The sequence below is a fragment of the Miscanthus floridulus genome, chromosome 17 (genome assembly GCF_019320115.1).
Source record: "Miscanthus floridulus cultivar M001 chromosome 17, ASM1932011v1, whole genome shotgun sequence".
NCBI classification, from domain to species: Eukaryota; Viridiplantae; Streptophyta; class Magnoliopsida; order Poales; family Poaceae; genus Miscanthus; species Miscanthus floridulus.
This window is the reverse complement of record NC_089596.1, coordinates 23,672,615-23,694,922: the sequence shown is the minus strand read 5'-3', so window position 1 is coordinate 23,694,922 and position 22,308 is coordinate 23,672,615. Positions and strand designations below refer to the sequence as shown.

Sequence of the window (22,308 nt, the reverse complement as noted above, 5' to 3'; positions counted from 1 at the left end):
CATAGGCCTATTTTTTCTTTGAGGTCTCACATGTTCTCAAAAAACTCCACCAGAACATGTCTGTTCTAACAAGAGTCAACCCCTTTTAATTCTGTGTTATCATGATGTTGGATCTCAGTTTACTCCATTTTGACATGTATATGCCATTATCAGAAATACCTTTCAAGTTTTTTTTCCTGTTACTGATCACTATACCTTATTTCTTAAAATAGATTGCATGAATATGCGGCGATTAGAGCTGTCTTGAACAGCTATAAATGCATTGGTCAACTGCAATCATGGCTCATGCAGCTATGACGATGGCATCCTGCATGGAGAATCAATCAGAAAACTATCTTGGCAGGGCTCTTACTGTTTATGCTGTAGTAACAAACACGGAACTGCCATTCTAGGTTCCAAATAGGACCTTGAGCTGCTCGAGGGCTGCCTAATACCTCTCCCAAAATAATAGTTGAGGCATACTCACTCCGTGCAGCCAATCAATCAATCTATCTATCTATCTATCTAGTTATTTTTGGAAAGAAGCCATGCAGCTAAATTCGACATCCTTAGGTAAAATCACTGAGTCTCTATCTATTCTTGCCATCGCATACAATGTAAGGTATTGATTCTCAATCAGAGAGATTCACACTGTATAACAGTGTGAAAGACCTCAATCAGAGAGATTCACACTGTATAACAGTGTGAAAGACTGTAGGTGTGTGACTATATATGAGAGGGGCCAATACATTGATTTGCTCAAATCATGCTTTTTTGTTCTCTTATCATTTAATATGGACAGTCGAGGACATCAAAACCAACTTGGGTTGAAATATCATCGAAATAGGCCATTCTTTTGTAAATCGATCACCATAAACCCCGTTTCAGGATGTATTGTGATATATGCCCCCTTTACCATTATCCTCCACACATTGGCTTATTCTTTTGTTGAATCCACATTTGGTAATTTACTTTGATTCTGATGTCATGAAGATTTGCAGTTAACCAAAATTAACTTATTTTTATTCACTACCTATGATTTGAAACTGAATTATGTCCTTATGTCTTGTTATTGTTAGATAATACTGCTTCCTTGTGTGAACACATAGCAAGGGAAGACGGCGCTGAAAAGGCCCCATGCTGTGGTACTGTAGCCGCTATAGAGGCAGGCGCCGAACGGCTCACCTGCCGGACTGTAGCCACATGTAGGGACAGACGCAGAAGTCAGTCCTGCTGTGTTATCTAGTTACTGTTGCAGCATGGGAGCTGCACTAGGACTAGATGGATAGAGTTGTATATATAGTTTGCTACTGCAATACAACAAAGAGAGTTCAGTTTTGCCATCTCCTATACAGGGCTCCGACCAATGCTGGTGCTTGTACTGTGTGTGTTTACTCTGTTCTCCCTCTTCTTCTACCTCTAGCGGTAGTGTGTGTGGTCGGACAATCTCTGTCGTGCTCGGCCGTGGACGGCAAGACTGGTGAGTGATCGACTCACCTGAGCCGGTGATCCTGTGGGCTAACAGTTGTGTCCATTTAGTTAAATAATGCTACCCTTGAGCCAGTTGGAGGCAAGTGCCCTGGAAGGCTCTAGGATGTGGTCGGGTTGTTTATGGGCGTGTGTAACTCACTGCAAGGTGTGAGGCATGAGTGAGTGGATTTTTGTATGGAGTCAATCTTCTTTCCTTTTCTTCTTAATATAATGATACACAGCTCTCCAGCGTGTTCAAGGAAAGATGTACTTATTATTCATATAGATAGTATTAATATAGTTCAATTTGGGTCAATATTTGCACTATGAAGGTGATAAAGAGTGGGGAATAGTTTGTGATGGAATGGGTTTGCAGAATTAATTACTGGAACATTCTATCACTTCCTTGAACTCTTGTAGTATATGTGACATTTGAAGTCCTTTTAGCGTTTAATTTTAGATTTCTTAAAAAAGGATACTGTATCAAAATTGTCAGCTGGAGTCTGAGTTAGGTCTCACTTTTGTGCAAGGAAGAGATTTCTTTAAGCAAAGGCAACACTAGAAAAGGGGGAGAGTAAATAAAAGTAAGGTGGAGACAACAAACTGCTAAAACAGGCAATAATAGTACATCAGTACCATACAACAAGGACTTCTGTACAATGCTAAATACTATTACACATTGGCAGACTCACAACCCTACACCATCATAATACTAGATATCTGGCTGTGGAAGCCAGAGAGCCAAAATTTTGGGGACAATTCTACCTACCTAGTCCCCCCCATAAACTCTGCCTGCAGTTCAGCAAGTGCTCCCTATTCTTGTTCTCCTTTGCCGACATTGCTGTGGTCATCATGGTCGATGTGGAAGAGGTTGAGGCGGCTGTGGCTCAGGCGGAGGGAGTACATTGTCTTCTTGTACTCGGCCCAGGTGAAGGGCCGGTACTGGCGGAGTGAGTTGGCTGTGACTGTCTCTGGGAGGGCCAAAATTCGTGCGTGCAGTGGTGGCGCAGCGAAGTAGATTGTGGACAGCCTTGCCCTACAGGAGCTTGCAATTACCCTGTGTCGGACACTTATCACCTTACCATTTGTCAAAGCCTGGGAACAAGAAAGGGAAAAGAGAGATGAATACAAACCAAGTACGTGAGACATAATATTATATTGTTGCACTATGGATTAATATCTGGTTATTGTTAGATTTAGATTTACGGCCTGTTCGCTGGTTGGTTTCTGGGCTGGTTTGGACTGGCTGGTGCTGGTTTGTTGTGAGAGAAAAACACTGTTGGCTGGCTGGTTTGGGCTGGCTGAAACCAACAAGCGAACAGGCCATTAGTAACAACTAACAAGACAAAAACAGAAATTCTTGTCAGTTGGTACGATGTACTTGATGCAGTGCAAGAGATGTGTCCAAAAAATATCAATGCCGACCCATCTTTTCACAAAAGGAGCAATAGCTAACCTGGTGTCTATTTAGAGTTCGAATCAAATACAGATACATTTCTTTTTCATGTTTTTAGTAAGTGAAGAATCTATTTCTATGATGCACAGACGGGAGCGGCATAATGCAATTTCATATGCGAATACTAATGGTGGGGTGCTGAGTTGTGCCTAGCCTCTTTGCTTGTTTTAGACTTAAGAGTCTGCTAATTTAATTTCTAAGTAGCTCATAGAAGCAATTTTCATTTACTTAATCTACTAGTGCTGTTTATTTTCAGGTAAACCGATGCCTTTACCTGGAGGAGATCACCAACATTGACAAAGAATGCTGATGGATCGGCTGGCACCTGAACCCACGCCTCCCTGCCGTCGCAGTTCAGAAGCACCTGAAGGCCATCAACATCGTTTGATCGGAGCAAGCTAAGAATCTGTGGGTCTGAATGCTCCCCAAATCCGATCCGTGCACCTGTCGACTGGTTCACACCATTGCTAGTCTTGATTCTGAAACTGCTCTTCATCTTGCATTGGTTCTCATGGTCAAGCTTCTGAATGGTGCATGCTGGAGGGTAGTGGTTGATCCTCAGGAGTGAGTCGCTGTCTGTGTCAGTGATGAGCTTGCTGAAGGATCTGGGGTCCTTGAGCCCTAGCCCCTCTCCTAACAGGTCCAGGATCTCACATGCAAGCTGCCTCATTGCTCCCACATACTCGTTCACCACATTACTGCAACAACAGTGAAGAAAAAGCATCAACATGTGAGTTAAAATCTGCCCAAGATCGATTTGATCAATAGAATGGAGTTATCACGAAGACCAATTGGATGTGTACCATGGCAGAGAAAAAGGAGACTGAAGAAAGATGAGAAGATTTTGATTGATTGATGTATGAATATGCAGCAACTCAAAAGCTGCAGCCTTGAAAAGACGGTAGCTTGATGCTATGGATGCATCTGGGCTATGCAGCAGAACCAGAATCCAGTCACATGCTATACATATTCGGTTCTTGTGATGCATGGATAGCTCTGGATCAGACGTACATGAAACTTTGGTGTGACCAATTTTCCAATGGGCAAATGGTTTTTTTCGACAGGATTGGGCATGCTTTTTCCACTGCTCCATGGATAGACTCATCAGTGCTTGGTATCACTCATCACTGCCCCTGCCACTACGTCCCCCGGGACATCTCATTCATCTTGCCATAAAGAGGACCCGTTGCATGTGTGCCTCCTTTCCTTTGCTTGGCTTTATATGGATATGCTCTTTAGGGGGCCCTGGGTGCATTTTATTTCCTATCAAGCTTTTGTACTTCTGTGGACCCTACTTGCTATTACCTATACCTGCGTTCTATGGCAAAATGGCTAAAAGATTCTGATGGCATTTCTATTTTTATTCTTGTTGCTAGCATTCTTTTATGCAGTAGCATTTTACAGTTGTATGTTTCCCAACGGCTGTGCCTGTAAGCTTTAGATTTTTATGTGATCAAGGCAACCTTCTACTTCTTCATAGCTGCTATATTATGAATATTGGAACATTGGCAATATATCAGTGATTCATGTCTAGTTGATAGAGAACAAAGGGAATTCATTTCAAGTTCATATATGATGTATATCCTGTGGCCATCTAAAACATCATTTTCTGTATGTAACTTAGTGTACTTCACTGAAAAAGTTGTAAGTGCTATCCAATAGCAATGGGTTCTGTTGCTAGCTGCATCAATTGGTGGTTGGGTATGGCCATTAATTGAAGACCACTGCACCGCAGATATGTGAGACTGATTGACATGCAAATACACATATATAGTTTGTTGGAGAGGGACCTGACACTGAGAGGGGTCTTCTAACTACCGTAGAGGGAGGGTTTTCTTGTCCCTTTCATTTTTATTTGCTCCCAACCAACTCTATTGAATTAGGCCACTGCCTGGCCTGAGTGTAGTGTGTGGGATCTCTCCTAGCAGGCTAGCATTGTTGTTTGTATGAGATCTTTCTCCTTCCGAATGCACAGAAATAGCTCAAGATATCTCATCTGTTATGTTCAGTCAATTGTTAGGCATTTAAATGTTTTTCCCAGCATGGGCAAGGGTTGTCCCTCTCACAAGCAAAATGTACAAGCCATTTCTCAGTGTAAAATGAAAAGCAGTCGATTTGTAAGCCTTTGGAATGTTCTTTTGGCAAGGCAATTATACCTAACTTTCATCAGAAAATCGCCCAAGCCCATTCTGTGGAGCTGTTAAGTTTGTTATGCCCCATCAGTTTGTGCCTTTTCTTTTGCTTTGGAAACTAGCTACTACTATGTATGCCCTTGAATTGTTGGAACTAACATCATTGCTCTGCCTATTGTGGCATCAATTGCGCCATTATTGCGATAATTATTGTCTTGAAAACTATGTAGTTATGCATTTGCACAATTTGTTTGATGGGGGCCTTTCTGACTATGACAACATAGGATACTAAGGTCCTGTTTGGTTGGGCTTTTGGCTTTGGCTTTTGGCCCCAAAAACCAAAAGCCTAACCAAAGGGGCTGTTTTTGGAGGGTGCTTTTTCAGAAGCAGCTGCTTTTCCGTAGTTCATTTTTGAAAGCTGGTTTGACCCTGCTTTTGGCTTTTGACTTTCTGCTTTTCGAAATTGGTGGAATAAAAAGCTCTTCCATAGTTGTTTCAAGAGAGATAAAGATAAAAGGTATATTTTATACTTGTTTAACCAAACAGCTTTCAGCTTTTCTACAGCTCACAGCTCACAGCAACTTTTTCACAGCTCACAGCCCACAGCAGCTTTTTTCCACAGCCACAGCTCAACCAAACAGGGCCTACCACGAACCCCCTAAAGCTATCATAGTCATGGATAAAAGCATACAACTAAAAAAACCCAGTAAAGTTAAAAATTATGAGTAAGAATCTTGAGTGAACTATCTTTCTTTTCTATCCATTTAAAGTGTGATATTCAGATTAATATATGTTTGGATTTCGAATGCCAACATTGCTGTCGAACTATTATTCTCTTTTCTGTCGAAAAAAGTTTGCGCTATCAATTATCAAAGGATGCTTTCTCAGAAAGTCTAACACTTCAGAGGAGTGCATACATGCATGCATGATACCCCAAGTGCTCTTGACTTCTAAACGACCAAGTACCAATATTATAAATGAGCAAGGAATTAACAAAACTATACCAAACATGCATGCATGTACACATCATGCATGTTGACCTTAAGTTCTTAACTATAATATGCAACAAAGGTCAATATAATATATATCAAATGCTTGCATCACCTTCCACACACAAAAGATATATAGGAAAACCTTACAAAAATAAACCTACTCTCACTACTTACTATATATATATATATATATATATATATATACATATACTAATGCATCTGCTAGCTGCTGCTGAGAGCTTAGCATCAGGCGAGACATTCCGACAGGTGTAGGACTATGATATGCAAACCACACATCTATCACACACTGTCTGCAGCTTAGGCTGTTGGTTAATTAAGGAGCACTGCAGGCACAGTGCAGAGGACCATGACACTCCAGGTAGCCATCAACATTAACACACCTCACAACACTTGTTCGTTCCTTTGGCGTATGTCTCGATCTCTCTTTGGCAGCTTAAGCTTTTAAAACCTCAAGGCCTATTAGCATAAATCACCATGACCGAGCGCGCGACACGTATGTTGTAGTATACTCTTTTTTTAATACAAAGTTTGAAGAACAATATTGATGAAAACTGGACAATGCAATACAACACCTAAATAAAATTAGCTCTAAATAAATATATGTCTGCGTAAACCGAGTTATTAACTTTGAGATTCGCGTTGGAGCTAGCTCTGTAGAGGATTTTTTTTTGAATTACACACTCTAGCATGGATCTCTAAATGTGCATGGTTTCGCATTAACCATCAATCATTTCACGATGTAGAGAACATGCATCAATATAAACATATATATCTCTCTTTCACAAAGATGTACATGCAAGAAAATATAGTATGCATACGAGAGTGAGGTAGAGTACATAGGTATGTTTTGTATACCTGAATCGCGAGGGGTCGTCAGTGTCGATGGACCTGGCCCTGTGGGCGACGGCGGCCGGGTTGGCGTGGAGGAGCAGGTACTCGAGCTCCCCGGCGTCGCCGTTGAAGCCGATGGTACGGCAGCCGTAGCCGAGCGGGCTGGGCGGGCCGGCGCGCTGCTTGTCGTGCGGCGGCAGCGCGAAGAACGTCCTGGCGGCGGCGTCCAGCCGCGCGGCGGGGCCCGGGGGCACGCCGTGGTTCACGGCCCGGAAGAAGCCGTGCTCCGCGCACGCGCGCGCCACCTGCCGCGACAGCGCGCCGCGGCCGCCCGGCGCCGACAGGTCCACCGTCGGTATGCCGTCGTGGGACGGCGGCTGTGGTGGCGTTTCTTGGCGCACCACCGGCGTCGTCGTGGAAGGCACCACCATGCTGGCGTGTCGTGAGGTTGGCGCGCTGTGTGCCTAGTGCCTTTGCCTTGTAATAAGCTGTAAGGGCGTTCTCGTAGTAAGTTTAGACGTACGGTGCAATGCGTGGAATGTAGCAGAGAGATGGACGCACACACAGCACACTGCTAGTGCTAGCGACGAGTGGGATGTGTGTAGTGTAGGGGCCGGCCGGCCTTGGGAGCGAGCTGAGGGGAGAGTAGTGGTGGTGTGCTTATATGGACGTCTGGAAGAGAGAGAGAGAGAGAGAGAGAGAGAGAGAGAGAGAGAGAGAGAGAGAGAGAGGGTGGTTTCTATTGAAATGCTGACCGGCCTGACCCCTGGACCTGGCCTGTTGATCTTTTTGTCTTGAACTGCTGTGTGCCTTGAGTCTTGACGACTGTATAACGTCCTGTTTAGTATAGTTTAACACTACCAAATCTCTGAACGTACCACAGATCAACAGCACGTAAGATTTCTCTATCTATGCTCGATCTATGTGTAGTAGTTTCTCTCTCTAGGTAAGCTGTGTATTGAGCTCTAAAAAAACAATTCATGCCACTGAAATGGCTACACAACCTTTTTCCAACCCATTCGCATTTGATTCTTGGGACGTATCTGATCCTTCGATCTAGGGCCTCTTTGGATGAGTTTCATGTTCTTAAAAAGCCAGTTTTTGTCTCTAGTTTATAAAATATGGACACTACTAGAGAACAGACTTTAGAACGATGTCCCAATTTGGCATTAGTCCCGGTTGGTGTCAGGTCCCTGCCCAGTGGCAGGGGACCTTTAGTCCCGGTTGGAGACACCAATCGGGACTAAAGGTGGACCTTTACTCCCGGTTGGAGCCACCAACCGGGACTAAAAGTCCTCCAACCTTTAGTCCCGGTTGGTAATATCAATCCGGACTAAAGGTAGACCCTTTAGTCCCGGTTGGTAACATCAACCCGGACTAAAGGTCCTCCGATGGGTTAGTTCAAAAGGAAAACATCCCATCTATTGTTAGATGTGTTGTGTAGGTGGGGTGGTAAGCTACGCACAAGGCGGTGCATGAGGTCTTGGGTTCGAATCTCACGGGGCGCAGCGGTGGAAGACATTATTTTTTTTAAAGCTGGGAGGATCTTTAGTCCCGGTTGTGACAAACCGGGACTAAAGAACAACACCTTTAGTCCCGGATTGCTAGTCCCGGCTGGGAAACCGGGAGTAGAGCTAGTTCCCAACCGGGACTAGATCTCATTTCTGTAGCAGTGGGATTCTGAGCAAAAATTGATGGGGTGTTTGGATCCCCAGTTTTTATGAATATGCTTCTCATTTATTACTCACAGGGTCAAATAAAACCGGCAAAAACTAAGAATCAACAACTTTTAGTTTCTAAGAATCTTGCAAAAATTGACACAAAGAAGCTGAGAAAAAATTGACCTATTTGTTTCCCATCCAATTTCTAAAAGCCAGATTCCTAAAAACTGGAGGGATCTAAACCGGACCCCAGCTAGCCAGTTGTAGCCGGCTAGTTTCAAAGTAAGGTAGATTGTTGTGGGGCTCGAATATCTTTTACGACCACTACCATATAATTAAAGATCATGCCCGATCCATCACTGTTTGTTTTTTTTTAAATTGATGATAATAATGCATCGCTAGGGATGGGCATAATTAATCAAGACTGAGAAACCAAACCGAAATAACCAAGATCGAAATTAAAATTACTAAGACCAATAGAGTTTTGGTCTTGAGTTCTCAGTAATCGAAATTATAGCGGTTAGTCGGTTTTATGTCTCGGTTAACCAACCAAATGAGAACAATTTTACAAAAGAAGCACAACAAGGCCTTCCAGCCCCACACCCATGAATGCAAAACCCTTGCTATACAGCTCATCCATCTCTAGTTCTCCACTCGCATGGTGAAACACTCCGGACCACTGTCTTCCTCTTCTGTCTTCTTCCTGTCTCCCTTTGCCCATCGAGAGTCCTCCAGACCACCACCCGAGCGTCTTTTGCATCCTCTGCAGCAAGTGGTGGCGCCTCCAATCCTATGCAGCCACCCCCTCTGCATCCTCTACACCCGGTAGTGGTTTCTCCTCTGCAGGTAACAACAACATCTCGTGTGCGCCCCGCGGTAGCGTCTTCTCTGCAGCCGACAGCGACATCTTGCCTCTTCCTACTCAAGCCATAGCTTGGGAAGCCGACGACGCTTCCCCGGTTAGATCCGATGGCCCCTCCTATGCCTCGACGACGAGCATCACACCACATGGCACTCCTTCCTCAATAGTTTTAGTGCTTTTGACCTTGACCACGGGGCTTAATGGGACCAGATCTGTTGTGCCTTGGTCACTGCTCCCACCACCCCACACCGTGACAGATTGACAACAGAAAATTTTGTATATATTAGCTTTGTTTGTTGGATGCAGATATGCTTGATTCATAGAAGTATGTTTGATTGGGGATTTGATTTTGCTTTGTGGATGAGTTTTTTTGCTAACTATTTGGGTCGATTAGTTCAGTTGACGATCGAGACCGAATAGAATGAACCAAGACCTATTTCCTATCACGAATGACACATTGGTCATAGTAGAAAATGGTCTCATCTGTGTCCACTTCACTCCTGTATAGATATGCTAACACTGACCGCACCTTCACATGCATAGGTGGCACAATTTGGAACATATAAGTGATGACTAGTAGTGTACTAATTGACCACTGAAATAGAAGAAATCACCTCTCCACATATATCTTGTAGATAAGGTCTTAGGGATTTTTTTTTTTTCAGTGAGTAATGGTTCCAATCAATGTCTCTGAAGAAAAATTGGATCTTCTTTCAAGGTCTTTTTGGGTTCTCCAAGGGCTCTCTCCCTTTTACATATTTGGGTTTACCTCTAAGGCTAAGTAAACCAAAAGTGAAGGAATTCTTCCCTTTAGTTAATAGATGCGAGAGAAGACTAGTTAGCACTTCCTCTTTCCTCTCTCAAGCAGGAAGATTAGAGCTCACAAACTCGGTTGTCTCATCTCTTCTGACTTTCTTTGTGGGCACTCTTTCTTTGCCAGTTTCGATTATTAACCAGATTGATAAGTACATGAAACACTATCTATGGATTAGAAGACGTGAGGCAAATACAAGGAAGCCTCCAAACGCTGCATGGACTTTGGTGTGCAAAGCAAAAAAAGAAAGAGAAGGTGGTCTTGGAGTTCTAAATCTAAAAACTCAAAATGAAGCACTGCTTCTAAAAAAACCTACATAAGTTCTAGAACTGGAAGACATCCCTTAGGTTAACTTAGTCTAGGAGAAACATTACCCAAATTTTGAGAGTTGCCTAATGGCACAAAAAGGGGTTCTTTTTTATGGAGAGATAGCCTAAAACTTATTGATAAATTCAAAGGGATGGCTTCAGTCATAATCTTTGATGGAAGAAGTTGTTTCCTTTGGGATGATATATGAGAAATAGAGTCCCAAGACTGCATTTCCATGAACTACTGTCTTTTGCCAAAAACAAGTCCATCATAGTGGATAAAGCTTGCTCAGTGAATGAAACATTCAGCCTTTTCTATCTTATAGGAGGAAGCTTATTCACAATTTCTCCAGCGGGTTGCTTTACTGGACAACTTAAACTTGAAAGAAGGTCAGGACTCTTGGGTTTACATCTAGGGTTCTCCGGTATATATTTTCTTCTTCTAGAGATTACAAGTACCTCTCTGGGCATGATGAAGTGCACCGAGCTTTTTTCTAGCTCTAGAAATTCTCTTGCCAACCTAAGCACAAGGTGTTTTGCTGGTTATTCTTAAATGATATACTAAGAACAAGAAATATTCTTAGAAGAAAGAACATGCATTTTGATAGCCTTGATTACGTTCTGTAACAACCCGGGTTTTCGTGCAACCGAAAATACGAGCTTTTTAAATTTTTTTCTACAATGTGTGAAACATGTAGTCGCTATGTCAAACCTGAAAGCATCTAGGCCCCTTGTTGGGTTTCGGTGATTAATGACAATACAAGATTACTATGACTAACGTGTGTTTTGCAGAGGCAATTAAGTTAGGTCATAGTAATGGAGATCAATTGGGCAATCAAGGTGGTCATGCCCCTACGATGGAAATCGTTTCAGTTTTTAAAGGATGGACGACAAGGTTAAGGATGACTAGTTCTAAGTGTCGATTGGAGTTGGAGAGACACTTAGAGTAGTTTAGGACTTTGTTTTTCCTTTGGCCATACTATTAAGGGGGGTATGGACGGGTAGCTTGACCTAGATGAGTCTAGTGAGTTAGGTGTGGTGCACACTTGTTAGAACTAGCACTAGGTAGCTCCACAACAGCCCTATGATCCTATGGAGCAAACTTCTTTCACATATGATCGAGAGTTGGAAGTGAATGGAGGGTCAAATACTGATCGGACGCTGGCCGCAGGGTCCAGTCAGTTCATTTGATCAAGGAGATTGCGTTTGGTGCGACCGGACGCTGAGTGGTCAAGTGACCAGACGCTGAGAGGCAGCGTCCGGTCGACTCCAGTAAGGTTCCAGAAGAGTGAATCTGCGACCGGACGCGTCCGGTCAATACTGATCGGACCCTGAGGATCCAGCGTCCGGTCGAGTACAGTAAGGTTCCAGTGAGGGTTTAATGCGATCGGACGCGTCCGGTCAGTGGTGATCGGACCCTGTCAGCGTCCGGTCAACACTTAAACACTGATGTGCGGGTTGAACTGACCGGAGTGTCCGGTCAATATGACCGGAGCGTCCGGTCACCCCGCAGAGGCACATAACGGTTCATTTTTAGGCTGCCTTATAAATAGAAGCTCCACTCGTGTGTGGAGTCACTTTTGCTCATTCCAACAGCTGAGAAACACGTTTGTGAGTGCCAAAAAGAGCAAGGTCCTAGTGAGGTGATTGAGATTCGTGAATCCAAGAGAGTAGCCTCATTAGTGAATCAAGAGTAGCAAAGTGTGCATCCATCGTTCTCATTAGGCTTCGAGTGGTCAAGTGAGAGTTCATGCTTATTACTCTTGGTGATCGTCATCACCTAGACGGCTTGGTGGTGATTGGGAGCTTGGTGATCACTCGGCGGAGCTTGTGGGTGACCCAACTCAAGTTGTGAGCGGTTTTGGGTGATTCACCGCGACAGAGTGTCGAAGAATCAACCCGTAGAGAGCACTTGATCCTTGCGCGGATCAAGGGGGAGCTACACCCTTGCGCGGGTGCTCCAACGAGGACTAGTGGGGAGTGGCGACTCTCCGATACCTCGGTAAAACATCGCCGCGTTCCTCTCTCCCTATTTACTTTGAGCATTTACTTTGAGTATTTACTTTAAGTAATTCAATACTTGTTTTTACATTCATAGAATTGCCATGCTAGAGTATGTTTAGAACATAGGTTGCAAGTCCTTTGTGCGTTAGATTGATAGAAACATTTTTCTAGGCACAAGGGGTTAATTGGGCTAACCGTAGGATTTAATTATTGCAAGTAAATTTAGAATTAGCTCAATTCACTCCCCCTCTTGGGCATCTTGATCCTTTCAATTGGTATCAGAGCCTCGTGCTCATGTTTTTAAGCTTAATCGCTTAGAGCAAAATGTCTTACAGGGATGGACCTCCTCCTATCTTTGAGGGAGATGACTTTCCATATTGGAAAATCTGCATGGAGGCGTACTTAGAAGCTCTAGACGTTGGTATACTTAGAGCCGCCACACAGGACTTTCCAAAACCTCGGAATGCTACACACTTACAAGGCGATGAGGTTAATTATGAAAAGTGGAATGCAAAGGCTCGAAACACCATCTTTAGAGGTCTTTGCAAAGATGTGTTCAACCGCGTAAGGAACCACAAAGACGCCCATGCACTATGATCGGACGTTTGTGCGCTCCATGAGGGAACCAAGAGTGAGCGTGAGGAACGCTATCATCTTGTGATTAAAAAGCTAAATTCATTTGAGATGCTTTCCAAAGAATGTGCTAATGAGATGTATTCACGTTTGAATGTTCTTGTAGAGGAAGTCAATGGGCTTGTACTTACTCAAATGTCACCATCCGACGTTGTGAGAAAGATCTTGAGTGTCCTCCCAATTGACAAATATGGGCATATTGTGATCGTGCTACACCAAGGTGATCTTTCCACCGCTACACCGACACAAATCTTAGGAAAGATCAATGCTCATGAGATGTACATGCACATCACGCCACAAGATGGCTCATCCTCTACCAAGAAGAAAGAGAAGGACTTAGCATTCAAAGCTAGCCAAGATAAGGGCAAAGCAAAAGTTGAGTATGAGAGCTCAAGTGATGAAGAAGAGGAAGATGAAGATCTTGCTCTCATGGTGAAGAAAGCCGCCAAAATGCTAAAGAAGCTAAACAAGAGTGGCATCAAGTTCGACGGCAAGAAGAAGAAGTTCTTCACAAGCTCTAGAAGAAAGTCAATCTCCGAAATGGATTGCTTCAATTACGGTAAACTTGGTCATCTAGCACATCAATGCACCAAGCCCAAGAAGAACAAGTTCAAGAACAAGAACAAGGGCAAGAAAGATGACTCAAGTAACGAAGATGAAGATGAGAAGAAGAAGAACAAGCCATACAAGCAGAGAGATGGCAAAAAGAGAGACTTTCACAAGAAGAAGAAGAGTGGAAATGCCTACATCATCGGTGATTGACTCACGGACATTGATTCATCTAGTGGATCATTCGATGATGATAGTGAAGATGAGAAAGTGGTTGCCATTGCTATTGATCTTTCATCTTCACCGCCACCATCGCCATCATCCTCTAGACACCTATGCCTTATGGCCAAGGGTGAACGTAAGGTAACTAATAATGATGATAGTAGTGATGATGAGCAAGCTAGTGATGATGATGATTCACCTTCATATGATGATCTTGTCAAAATACTAAGACAATACACTAAGATCATTAGAAAGAGTAGAGCTAAAAATAAAAAGCTTGATGCTAAAAATGATTCACTCTTAGCAAAATGCGATACATTGGAAAAGGCTAATGTTGAGCTTAAAAAGAAATGATGCTATATCATCCAAACTCAAAGAGCTCAAATCTTTTAAGAAAGAGCTTAAAGATAAACATGATAAACTTGAGTGGGTGCACAATGAGCTCATCACTAGCCACAATAAGCTACAACTCTAAAGATCAATTATGATACTCTTGTTATTGCTCAAGAATTTTTACCAAATGAGCCACATGATACTACTAACCATGTTGTCAAGTTTGATATAGCTACATCATGTGATGATTTGATTGATGAGAGCATTGAGCAAGGATCTAGTGGCAAAGGCAAGAAAGTGGTTGAGTGCAATGACTATGATGAATATGTCAAGCTCAAGAATAGAAATGAAAAGCTCATAAAAGATCTTGAAGAGATGAAAAGCCACAACACCATTGTGCTAGAAACTCTTGAGCATGATGAAGAGTTGATCCTTGAGAATGAGAAGCTCAAAGAAGAGAACAAGAAGCTCAAGGAAGAGAAGAACAATGATATTCTCAAGGAAGAGAACAAGAAGCTCAAGATGGAGAAAGAGCATCTCAAGATGGGATTGAGCAAGTTTGCTAGAGGCAAGCACCTCCAAAGTGAGCTACTCATGAACACCGTCGTGAAGATGGATAGAAGTGGCATTGGATATGTGGCAAGTGTAGAGAAGAAGAAGGCTCAAGTTCAACAACAATAATCAAAGCCAAAGCCGAAGCCAAAGAGATGTTTTGAGTGTGGACAAGAAGGCCACTTTGCTCATGAGTGCCAAACTCCACCGCCACAACCCTTGCCCAAGCATGCTAGACCCTTTGCCTTCAATGCTCACTACATGCTTAGAAATGATTCTAGTGGAAAGATGAAAGTCATGTTTTTAGGACCCCCTAACAAGAATAGGCCTAAGAAGATTTGGGTGGCTAAGTCACTTGTTGAGAAGGTGAAGGGCCATCAACAAGTTTGGGTTCCTAAAGCTTGAATCTCTTGTGTGTAGGTGAACTACAAGACCGATGAAAGTCATTGGGTTATTGATAGTGGTTGCACTCAACATATGACCGGTGATCCTCGTATGTTCACCTCACTAGATGAAGAGGTAGATGGACAAGAGAGAATAATATTTGGAGATAACTCAAAGGGCAAGGTTAAAGGATTGGGCAAAGTGGCAATATTAAATGATCATTCCATCTCCAATATGCTTTATGTTGCTTCATTGTGCTTCAACTTGCTATCCGTTAGACAATTGTGTGATCTTGACTTCCAATGCTTGTTCACTGAGAAGGAGGTTGTTATATCCAAGGTAGATGATAATCAAGTGATATTAAATGGATTTAGATACAATAACTTATATCTAGTGGACTTCACCTCCGAAGATGCAAATTTGAAGACTTGCCTATTCACCAAAACAACACTTGGGTGGCTATGGCATAGAAGACTTGCTCATGTTGGTATGAGTTCACTCAAGAAGTTAATGAAGAATGATTTGGTCAGAGGGTTGAAGGATATGAAGTTTGAGAAGGACAAGCTTTGTAGTGCTTGTCAAGCCGGCAAGCAAGTTGCAAATACCCATCCAACAAAAGCTTTCATGTCAACCACAAGAGTGCTAGAACTCCTACACATGAATTTATTTGGACCAACAATATACAAGAGTTTGAGAGTGTCGACGAAATATGGTCGGCAGTCTACCTAGGGGTATGCCCAAGGTAGTAGATTGTCGACAGACAGATGCGCAAGCCACAAACAAGACGGTGACGCATGACAGACACGAGGTTTTATCCAGGTTCGGCCGCCAAGAAGGCGTAATACCTACGTCCTGCGTCTGATTTGTATTGCTGTACGTCAATGAGAGATGTTTTTAGAGGGATCCCCTGCCCGCCTTATATAGTCCGGGGGGTAGGGTTATAGATCTGGAAACTAATCCTAGTCAGTTACAATTGCCATATGTGGTCGGATAAGGATTCCTATTCTAACCGACCAGGATCCTGCTTGATCGCCAAATCCGCCTTGACTCCTTGTGCGGGACTCCGATCAGGTTGGCTGGGCCGCACGTCGTCTTTCGGGTGGACCGGACCCATCGATCCGGGCCGGCCCAAGCTTAGCCGTAAGGGTATAGGGGTTAATACCCCCACAGCTAGTCCCCGAGCACCATGTATTATGCTGCGACACGCCATTTTAACCTTCTCCGACAAGTAAGGCTTGAGTTCTTGACATTTCTGACCACCGTCATCGCCGGAGAAGTAAGTTGTCCAAAGAATGTATGGTGCTCTTAAGAAAAAAGAAAAAGATTTCCGTCTTGAGAAGTGTGCCCACTTGTATTTCTGGAAAGAAATGTAAGTGGTCTTGAAGCATAGCGTCCTTGAATGTCAGAGGCGTAGGGGTCGAAAAAACCAACACATTCACCACAAGGTGAAGTGTGCCCACTTAGTCCCTGAGCCTGGTAGTAGGTGACGTAGGCACGTGGTGCCAGGGTCTAAAAAGAATTCCCAGTTAAGTTGAGAACCCAATTGTCGTACAAACAAAAATGAGATGCACCGGCAGGTGCATCGTACCGACGTAGTCCCCGAGCTTGCTGGAAGGTGAGGTATGAACCTTGTAGCAAGGTCTAAATAAATGTCTCTCAACTGTATGTGAGTACAACTCACATGTAGCCGAGGAGAACCATTCTCCGAGCAGTGGTCGGGACAGTCCCCGAGCACATTGATAATCCTTACAATCATTCAAAGCACAGGGGTCGATTAAAACACATTCACCGCAAGGTGAAGTGTGCCCACTTAGTCCCCGAGCCTGGTAGTAGGTGACGCAGGCACGTGGTGCCGAGGTCTAAAAAAGAATTTCCACCGAAGTTAAGAATCCAATCGTTGTACAGGCGATACGAGATGCACCGGCAGGTGCATCGTACCGACGTAGTCCCCGAGCTTGCTGGAAGGCGAAGTATGAGCCTTGTAGCAAGGTCTAAATAAATGTCTCTCAACCGTATGTGAGTACAAATCACATGTAGCCGAGGAGAACCATTCTCAAAGCAATGGTCGGGACAGTCCCCGAGCACATCAATTGTCGGAGTAGTCCCCGAGCACGTCAGTGGTCGGAGCAGTCCCCGAGCACGGCAGTGGTCGGAGCAATCCCCGAGCACGGTAGTGGTCTTGGCAGTCCACGAGCATGGCAGTGGTCTAGGCAGTCCCCGAGCACGGCAGTGGTCTGGGCAGTCCCCGAGCATTGTAGTATCTGATCCATCCTTGAGCACAAGACATGCAGCGAAAATACGAACGCCATTCGTATATTATTTGGTGTATTTATTTATCTCCTTTCTCTGCCAAGTCCAGTTTGACACGTCTGGTCAAAAAAGCAGACGGGTATAGTACATCACTCTGTCTTCTTGCTCTTTTCTAGCAAACAGTCGCTTGGCACCTATATGGAGGTGCGTCAGTGTGGGCCCTCTTACACTATCAACGAAGAGGCGCGTACACTGGTAATGATGGGGCGCGTTTATTGGCGTAGATCTCGAGGTTGTGTGAACAACCGTCTGCGGCACGTGCGCACGTCTCCCAAGAATCTCGGGCGGACGAAACGACGGAGCTCTTTGTTATTTATAATATAGATCTGGTAAGTTACTTTTACCGATCCCCATTGTCATTCGCCGCCGCAACCTTCTTCTTCCTCTTGCTGAACCCTATTCCTCCGAAAATCATCGCCAATCCCCTCGCCACCGCATCCACCCCTTAGTAAGAACAGACTAATGGCGAAGAGAGACACCCAGAAGAAAGGCGGAATCATGGCGAAGGAGTGGTGGAAGTCGTGGAGCAATGAGCAGACCATCGAAGACCTCGTCGCCATGGGAGTGCTCCACAACAAGGCACTCGCGGGATGGCGTGCGCCGGAAGGAGAAAGCTTCCCCGATCCACAACCAGGTGAGATTGTGGTTTTTGAGGATTTCTTCAAGCGGGGTTTTGGGGTTCCAGTGCACCCTTTCCTTCAGGGTCTTTGCTTGTATTACGAGATTGGGATTTGCAATCTGCATCCCAACTTGATTCTTCTTGTCTCCACCTTCATCCATCTCTGCGAGGCCTATGGTGGCTTCCAGCCCCATTTCGACCTCTTTCGCCACCTGTTCTGTCTGCGGAAGAAAGGGAGCGGAGGCTCGAAGATAGCCGGAGGCGTCTACCTCAATCTGCGTGACGGTATGAAAGCCCAATACTTGCACTGCCCCTGGAACACCTCATTGGACGAGTGGTACAAGAAGTGGTTCTACATCCGTGAAGAGCCGAACACAATCACCCTGTGCGACATGGGGCTGATTCCGGAGAAGAAGAACAGCTGGTCGGAGAAGCCCGAGAACTTGGAGCAGATCGTAGAACTGCTCGGGATGATCCCGTGGGGAAGGCTAGTTGGCCCAAGTGTGGTCGGGAACTTTATCAGCCGAAGGATCCAGCCCTGCCAGAAGAGGGTACATCCTGGCTTCGAGTACCAGGGAAGCGCAGATCCAACAAGGACCAGGAAAGAGACGCTCGACAAGATAGAAATCAAGGCCAGGATTGGGGAGTTATTCAACCTGGCCGATCCCAATTATGTTAGGTTAAACGACATCGAGCACGCCTTCAAGCTGGCCTGACCTCCCCCAAAGGTAAATGATAGTTCCTTGTACCTGTAGAATCATGCTCTAACAGGAAATTGACTATTATCTTTTTTATGTTTCTCAGAATAATGGTCGTGACCGGGCAGCAGTGTTCGTGTCTCCGCCCCCTGGTGTGGATTGGCCGCAAGTTGCCGGCCCAGCCGCCCAGACCAGTGCCAGGACCGAAGACGTCCACTGGGCGACACTCGAGGTTGCGGAGGACGCATTGACTAGAGCTGCTGGCAAGCGGCCGGCTGCCAACAAATGGCGCCAAGCCATCTTCCCCCTTTCAGACGACGAAGCAGAGGATGCGGACATCTTCCGGCTCGTCCCTCGAAAGAGGAGGAGGCAAATGGTGTCGACGGAGCAGGGTGGCTCCTCTGTGCTAGCAGTGATCGCATCACCAACCACGGCAGCACAGAGGACAAGCGAGGGAAATGTCGAGCATCAAACCCCGGCGCCTGTACCGGTGGTGGAAAGAGATCCGGTGGAACCTGCCGAGCACGCGGAGCAGGGGCGATCGAAGAGACGCTCCTTCGCCACATCATTCCGCGCGTCCAAGCTATAAGTATCTGTAACTTTGATGTAAGCTTATAATTTGTATTGAATACTATTGTCTTCTGAACTTTTCTCTGATGTATTAGGTCGGCGTCCACCGAAAATCCCGACCAGCTAGCCGGGTGCGGCACGACCTCGCCAGCAATGGCGGAAAAAACTGCCCAGCAGCCAGCCATGGAGGAACCTGTAGAAGAAACTCCGCTGGAACCTCAGCAGGCGAGCAGCCCGACGACAGTCCCCGAGCAGCTGGTCGAGAAGATAGCCGAGCTAAGTACAAGTGTTCCGAGCACTAACCCTGCTGAGGTGGATACCTTGGCACCAAGGGAACCAGACCAAGCTGAGGAGCAGCAGCCGGAGGTGGCACAAAGCACTCTTGCCGATGCAACGGCTCGTGGGAAAGCCATGGTGGTCGCGGAGACTGCAGATTCTAGACCAGCGCCGCCCCCTGAACAGGAGGCTGTAGAGGACGAAGTAGAAGAGGTCCTGGGCCGTCCCCAAGATAAGCGACAACATGTATATGTGTCGCGCTGGCGAAACGACGAGTGGGTTATGCACGAAGAAATCCCAGAGGTCGAAGAGACCCTAAGAGTCGAACGGGCAGCAAAGCGTCTGGTGACAGAAGTCCAGGTATGTTTAGCTTGACCACTTGACCCTGTTATGTAGTCGATCTGTCTGACTTAGCTTGTTTATATGCAGGACTTGATGAAGACCGCGAAGTACCGAAAGAGGTGCTTCGACCAGATTGAGGGAATCACGGCGAATAATAAAGAACTGGTGGCCGAGGTGGAACACTTGCGCCGCCAACTTGAAGCCGCCGACTAGAAGAAGGCAGAGCTAGAGGCACAGAACCAGAACCTGATCGGCCAGCTTAATAACAAAGAGCGAGAAAAAATAAGTAAGTTGTCACTTTATCACAGCAGGCGTGTAACACGTATTGTTGCGTTGTTGGTAGTGACAGCTGTAATGTAGGCTTAGAAGCTGAAGTAACCCGCCTCCAAGAGGGGAATAGCCACGTGACCGCAGAGTGTGGTCGTCTGAAGGAGGACAACGAGAAACTGGCACGCAGCCAGTCTCAACTCCAGGACCACACCACCAAAATGAAGGAAGAACTGAAAAGTAAGTATTCTAGACCACCTTTCTCATTCTGTTGCCCACCTTGTCTTGTCGTGTCATTACATTTGATGTCTTGTATGGTGTTCAGTTTTAAAAGTCAATGCCAAGAGGCACCTAGAGGCCGTGATCAAAGAGCGTGACGGCTGGAAAGCACGATGCCTTGAGGCCACCGAGGAGCGGGACACGTGGAAGAACCGGTGCCAAGAAGTGGCAACTGACATTGTACCCGTCCTCGACCTTATCGACCCGGCGCTCATAGAGGAAGAGCTAAGGACGCCCCAGCTCGGACTGGTCGAGAGATGCAGACAAGCGTGGGGATGGTTCCAAGAGTTCGTGAAGGAGGCGGGTGAGTACACGGGTGCCCATGTACTAAGCATGGTGCGTGCCCACTACCCCCTGATCGATCTCAAGCGCCTGGAGGCTGGGTACCCAAAGGAGGTAGACCCAAACAAGGCAGAGGAGCTTCGGACGGCCCAGTTGGACTTGTCGTCGAAGATAATTGGCGACATTAACCTGTGTGGAGGTGGGACAGCACCTGTACAGGGTACGCCATCGACAAGTCAGCTGGAAACGCCATCAGTTGCAAGCCAACCAACGAAGCCTACGGTCTCGACCAGCCAGGCACCGGTGGGGCCATCCCCTTCAGCTCGACTAGCACAAGAGTCCCTGAGACTCGAGTAGGATATCGGAAGCGGCGAGCAGTAAGTGCCATGCGCCCCGACCAGCCAATGTAATAGGCTTAGAGCTGTAGAAGGAGGACATAGTTGTGTTATTGTAAACTTGAGCCTCTTCAGGCAAGCTTGTAATAACGTAACTGTATATCATTATAAGCTTGTTTGCTTTGTATAAAACGTATTTAAGCTTGAAACTTTATCTTGGTGTAACTAAGTGAGAACATGTTAACGTTCTGTTTAGTTGTACCATTTTGCTCGACACATCATCCCGAAAAGTTTGTGCGGCCCTAGTTTGTCATGTGGTCGGAGTGTGAGGTACGGTGACCTGTGCACACGTAGACGTGGACAAGTCAAACCAAGGAGGACCTGCCGATCACCCGTAACGTAGAGAGCGGATCCCATGCACGTGTTGGGAGGAACCGGAGACAGGGCCTGCTCTGAAAATCGTAGGAGTGGTGGTCAGCTTTTACTGGCTAAGTTAGAATAACCATAAAATTCGAAGTGACACATTAGAGTGGTCGGAGAAATCATAATCGCTTTATTGAAGTAAATCGAAAGTACAAGAGGAGTACATATCTCAGTAGTTAAGCATAGAAACGTCTAATCTTGTCGATGTGCCACGAGTTTGGTACGTCAGTACCGTCTAGGTGAGATAACCTATAAGACGTTGGTCGTGTGACCTCCTTGATCATGAAAGGACCCTCCCATGGGGCTGCGAGTTTATGGACGCCAGCCTGGTTTGTCTTCCACTTCAGGACCAGGTCCCCGACCATGAAGAACCGCTCTTTAACGTTCTTGTTGTAATACCTACGCAAAACAGCAAGGTATTTGGCCGTACGTACACAAGAATCGAACCGTTTCTCTTCTGCGCTGTTCACTTCTAGTTCCCGTACTTCATTGACCCTTCCTTCGTCAAAGTTCTCTACCCATGCTAATCTGAAAGCTATATCTGCTAGAAGGACTGCCTCAGCGCCGTAAACCATAAAGTACGGTGAGACACCGGTGTTACGACTGGGCTGAGTTCTGAGGTCCCAGACCACGGCTGGTAACTCTTTGAGCCATCTTCTGGGAGCTTTGTCGTTTTCTCTGTACATCCTCTTCTTCAATGCATC

General features: G+C 45.5%; 1 protein-coding gene across 1 annotated transcript; it reads right to left on the bottom strand.

The window, feature by feature from the left end:
* Window positions 1-2,045: 2,045 nt before the first annotated feature.
* On the bottom strand, window positions 2,046-7,515 carry LOC136517673 (gibberellin 2-beta-dioxygenase 1-like). The gene is made up of 3 exons (XM_066511306.1): window positions 6,906-7,515; window positions 3,180-3,603; window positions 2,046-2,544 (listed from the first exon to the last, which is right to left on the bottom strand). Exons 1-3 carry the CDS (start codon window positions 7,310-7,312, stop codon window positions 2,263-2,265), a joined length of 1,113 nt encoding a protein of 370 aa, XP_066367403.1. The 5' UTR covers window positions 7,313-7,515; the 3' UTR covers window positions 2,046-2,262.
* Between the last annotated feature and the right edge of the window lie 14,793 nt (window positions 7,516-22,308).